Source organism: Salvelinus sp. IW2-2015, linkage group LG17, assembly GCF_002910315.2.
Source record: "Salvelinus sp. IW2-2015 linkage group LG17, ASM291031v2, whole genome shotgun sequence".
In the NCBI taxonomy this organism is placed as follows: Eukaryota; Metazoa; Chordata; class Actinopteri; order Salmoniformes; family Salmonidae; genus Salvelinus; species Salvelinus sp. IW2-2015.
The window spans coordinates 1,083,124-1,088,564 of record NC_036857.1 but is presented as its reverse complement, the minus strand read 5'-3'; the positions used below and the strand labels follow the sequence as shown (position 1 = coordinate 1,088,564).

The following is a 5,441-nucleotide window of genomic DNA, read 5'->3' as shown; positions in this document are numbered from 1 at the left end:
TCTCTCTCTGTCTCTTTCTCTCTCTCTGTCTCTCTCTCTCTCTCTCTCTCTCTCTCCCTCTCTCTCTCTCAACACAACTCTGTGGTGAGTGACTCACTGATGTGTATCTGTGGGTCTGTTTATATGTGGTCATCGATTCCAATATGTGTGTGTGTTCACACAAGTCTGTATACTATGCATATGGATCCTGCCTCTGCACTGCTTGCTCATAGGGGTTGTATGCATTTTTGATTGATTGATTGAATTCCCACCCTTACCTTTACCGCTGAAGTAGCTCTTGCGCATGGTGTCCAGGTGTTTGGGCCGGTCGTCCATGGTGAAGTAGCGGTGGTGGAGCTCCGGGGTGACGACGGGGTGACGGAGGAGGAGGAGGTCGCGGGGCCCCTTCACCTGTTCTGCCTTCAGGGCGATGGCCTGCTCCAGGAGCCCCAGGTTGCCCCGGGTCATATCATACATCTCTGACTCATCTGTCCACCTCTGAGACAAACTGTCACCTTCTTCCTCCTCCTCACCATCTTCTTCATCGTAGTCCCTACCCGAATCCTCTGAACGCACCTCGATGATGTCAGAGGCTGCTGAGGCCTTATGAGAGGAGTAGTGCTGTAAGGGGCTGACTCTGTGGGGATTGTAGTTCTCCAGTGGGCTGGTCCTGTGGGGGTTGTAGTTCTCTAGGTGGCTGGTCCTGTGGGAGATGTAATCCTCTGTAGTCCTGGCTCTGTGCTCTTCTCTCTCCCTCTGTGTGGCTGGTCCCTGAGCTGCTGCAGTGATGGTGATGGTGGTGGGCAGGAAGACAGGGTGCACTCTCACGTCCACCTCCTCAATGTCATCTTCATCCTCCTCCTCCTCCCCCTCCTCCTCTTCCTCTTCCTCTAGTATCTCATGTGGCTGGTGCTTTGCTTCCCTTCTCTCCTCTTCATACTCTTCCTCCTCTTCATCTTCCTCAGCCTTGTCCTGCTGCTGATGGATGTCGCCAGTGAAGTATGGGTGGTCAAAGGTTCTCTGTGTCACAGCCTCTCTAGTCTCCTCAATCTCCTCCTCCTCCTCCTCCTCCTCCTCCTCCTCCTCCTCTTCCTCCTCCACCCTATCTACAACAGAAGGTTCTTCATTTACTTTAACACTTCCCTCCTCCTCCTCCTCCTCATCCTCCTCCTCCTCCTCCTCTTCCTCTTTCTCTGCAAGTTGCTGCTCCTCCTCCTCCTCTTCCGCCTCCTGTCCCTCCTTCTCTTCCTCCTGCGCCTCGGAGTGTTCCACTACCACAGCGGAGTGCTTCACAGCTGTGACATCTTTCTCTGTCTCCATGGTAACGGGCTCATGTGAGGTGGTCTCTGTGGTGTCGGGAACCCCGCCCAGGTGGAGTAGAGAGTTGGCTAGGATCTGATGGTAGCTGGAGTAGTCCTCTCTCTTAGGCCATTCCCCCTCTTCAGCTTCGCAAGCTGTTTTACTAGATACCGGCTCAATGATCATGCATTCCTCTGTGGGACAGGCAAGGGAGATATCAGTGAGTTCAACGGAGAGAACAGTGCAACACTAACTGGTCGTCATTACCATCAGCAGCACTGTCATGAGCATCACCCTCTCTGTCATCCATTCTCTCCTGTACATTGTCAGAATGACGTCATGGTTAATGATCAGTGACAGTTAATGTCATCACACAGCGTCACACAACTTCCTTCATTCTGATTCGCCGGTGGTGTGTGTTTATGCAGTACAGTTCATACCTTCATCTGCATCTGTGTTCTCCTCCTCCTCCTGATCTGTGTTCTCCTCCTCCTCCTGATCTGTGTTCTCCTCCTCCCTTTCCTTCTGCTCCTCCTCGGTTTCTTCTTCCTGCTGTGGCTGTTCCTGGGTCAGCTCTTCTGTCTTCTCCTCCTTCTCGTCCTCCTCTTTGGCCTCCTCCTCTACCTCTTCGCTGCTCCCATCACTGTCCATGCCGAAGCCCTCGTCCATGACCAGCTTTAGAGGGTGGGACTTCCTTTTAGAGGAGGGCTGGTCCTGCTCTGCCTCAGCGTCTGCCAGGCGTCGCTTCCTGGCCAAGGGGCAGCCCAGCACACTGCAGCGGGAACAGGGGTAGAGGGTGAGAGATGGAGCGGTGGGTGTTGGAAGAGAGGAGAGGGAGTGTTGGGGAGAGGGAGAGGGGGGTGTTGGGAAGAGAGGGGGAGTGGGGTGTTTGGAAGAAGAGGGGGAAGAGGGAGGTGTTTGGAAGAGAGGGGAGAGGGAGGTGTTTGGAAGAGAGGGGGGAGAGGGGAGGTGTTTGGAAGAGAGGGGAGAGGGAGGTGTTTGAGAAGAGAGGGGAAGAGGGAGGTGTTGGAAGAGAGGGGAGAGGAGGTGATTGGGAAGAGAGGGGAAGAGGGAGGTGTTTGGAAGAGGGGGGAGGAGGAGGTGTTTGGAAGAGAGGGGGAGAGGAGGTGTTATGGAGAAGAGAGGGGGAGAGGGAGGTGTTTGAGAAGAGAGGGGGAGAGGAGGTGTTTGGGGAGAGAGGGGAAGAGGGAGGTGTTTGAGAGAGAGGGGAAGAGCTGAACACTACAGAGAGCCCCGAGGGGTGCATCTTCAGTCATGAGCATCAACATAGCTTCTGGAGAGGTAGAAACTCCAAGCAATAACAAAACAAAACAAACCAAACAATAATACAAACATGCCATCAATGAGTAAAATGGCATGGAGATCTGAGATGAATAATGGAGGGATGCTGAGTGTAACTGCACTATGCCTGGAGGAAAGACCTGTTCTCGCTCTTACATTAGAACCAATCACAGCCAACTGACTGGAACTTTAATGAACACACAACGAGAGGCAGTGGAGGATCAAATTCAATAAAGCCTTACCTAGAAAACTGAGGGAGTGGAGGGAATCTATAAACACGGTTCATCTGGAAATTGGTTCTTGAATGAATACACATGTAAATAAATTGAATTTGTAATATCTTTCCAATAAGCTGGAGTCACGACGCAGCGAGCGGCCCCAGGTCTACAGGGGTCCTCTTGGTAAGACAGAGGGAGCGACGTAGAACACTGTGTCAAGGGGGGTCGTTCTGAGACCCAGGGGGCCGGGGCTGAGGGGTCAGTGGGTCGTTCTGAGACCCAGGAGGGCTGGGGCTGAGGGGTAGGTGGGGGTCGTCTGAGACCCAGGAGGGCTGGGGGCTGAGGGGGTCGTTCTGAGACCCAGGAGGTGGGGCTGAGGGGTCGGTGGGGTCGTTCTGAGACCCAGGAGGGCTGGGGCTGAGGGGGTCGGTGGGGGTCGTTCTGAGACCCAGGAGGGCTGGGGCTGAGGGGGCGTGGGGTCTTCTGAGACCCAGGAGGGTGGGGCTGAGGGGTCGGTGGGGTCGTTCTGAGACCCAGGAGGCTGGGGGCTGAGGGGTCGGTGGGGGTCGTTCTGAGACCAGGAGGGCTGGGGGCTGAGGGGGTCGGTGGGGGTCGTTCTGAGACCCAGGAGGGCCTGAGGGGGTCGGTGGGGGTCGTTTTGAGACCCAGGAGGGCTGGGGGCTGAGGGGGTAGGTGGGGGTCGTTTTGGGACCCAGGAGGGCTGGGGCTGAGGGGGTAGGTGGGGGTCGTTCTGATACCCAGGAGGGCTGGGGCTGAGGGGGTCGGTGGGGGTCGTTCTGAGACCCAGGAGGGCTGGGGGCTGAGGGGGTCGGTGGGGTCGTTCTGAGACCCAGGAGGGCCTGGGGGCTGAGGGGGTCGGTGGGGTCGTTCTGAGACCCAGGAGGGCTGGGGGCTGAGGGGGTCGGTGGGGGTCGTTCTGAGACCCAGGAGGGCTGGGGGTGAGGGGGTGTGGGGTCGTTTTGGTCGTTTGGACCCAGGAGGGCTGGGGCTGAGGGGTCGGTGGGGTCGTTCTGAGACCCAGGAGGGCTGGGGGCTGAGGGGGTCGGTGGGGGTCGTTTTGGGTCGTTTTGGGACCCAGGAGGGCTGGGGGCTGAGGGGGTCGGTGGGGGTGTTCTGAGACCCAGGAGGGCTGGGGGCTGAGGGGGTCGGTGGGGTCGTTCTGAGACCCAGGAGGGCTTGGGCTGAGGGGTCGGTGGGGGTCGTTCTGAGACCCAGGAGGGCTGGGGGCTGAGGGGGTAGGTGGGGGTTGGCTGCCCTACCTTCTGTGTCGTGAATATCTCCCACTGATGTGGCCAGAGCCATGGCATCCAGGGGTGGGGCAGCTGAATGGAGTCAGAGATACATTTTCACATTTACACATTTTGTCCCTTGGAGAATTGATGATAATAGAACAGGTGAAAGAAAATAATAAAAAGGTAGTAAAAATAACAAATATAAAAACACACACACACACACACACACACACACACACACACACACACACACACACACACACACACACACACACACACACACACACACACACACACACACACACACACACAAACACAACACACACACACACACACAACACACACACACATAGATAACACAAACACACAATATCACACACTCACACACAAAGAAATGCAGGTGGTATTAACCAAGGACAAATGTGGCACCCATCAAGCTGGCCATTCCCATTTCATGTGATAGTGATCCCGCCAGGCGTTTTGTAATTTCCTCTCAGAAGTCAGCTACAGGGCCGCAGCGACATTTCATTCACCTTGTTACGACCCTTTTAGAACTTCTCATTTCAATTCTCATTAACTTCTCTCCGCAATCGTATTTATTACTTCAATTATTCATATGATTACTTTGACTTATTAAAATGCTGCATTTGAAATGAAGACACAAGCCTCTCCAACACGGCAAGGTTTTTTGGGGAGTTGAGAAGCGAAAGGAGACAAATGATAAAGAATGAAAAACTATCTGGGGAGTGGAGACGATGTTCGTCATGACTAATGAGGTTCATTAGCCCCTATACAGGTCATGCTCATTGGGGGAGGAAGAGGAGGAGGAGGAGGAGGTGGAGGAAGAAGAAGATGAAGGCTAAGGGTTTCTGTTTCACTTCAGTATGTTAGAGGGGTTAAACTTTGGACCATGAAGTAAATGACGGACGATATTAATAGCATCATCTGACAGAAAAAAAAAGCCACTCTGAGTGATTATGGGTATTCTGATCATTCTCATCCCTGAGGACAAGTCTTCTGTATTACTGCTCTGAATGACTGACATGTCCTTTATTTTTTGTCAGAAATGTGCAGTACGACAAACAAAAGAACAAGGCTTCAGTATAACGTTTTCTGTTAGAGAGATACAAACTAGAGAGACGAGCAACATAACAAGAAGACAAAGTCTTGTGAATTCTTACCTCAGCTCTTGTCCAACAAGCTCTATGGGAACTATAGGTGCGATAAGAAAGGAGAAAACAAAGGGATCGTGAACACAAAGGTGAAAGAGCTTTCTGGAAGCTGCACTGCAGAAGGAACTACAACCAATAAAGTACAAATGCATACGAATCCCAGGAGGCCCCTTCACAGACATATATACATGACTGCATTATCAGGAGGCCTCTTCACA

At 53.4% G+C, this 5,441-nt stretch overlaps 1 protein-coding gene across 1 annotated transcript in view; it reads right to left on the bottom strand.

Annotated features, from left to right (window-relative positions):
• LOC111976820 (myelin transcription factor 1) overlaps window positions 1-5,441 on the bottom strand; it is a 58,055-nt gene that overhangs the window by 46,352 nt on the left and 6,262 nt on the right. The window contains 4 exon segments of the mRNA XM_070447754.1: window positions 258-1,472; window positions 1,719-2,050; window positions 4,079-4,141; window positions 5,233-5,263. Coding sequence (XP_070303855.1) covers window positions 258-1,472; window positions 1,719-2,050; window positions 4,079-4,141; window positions 5,233-5,263 — 1,641 coding nt within the window.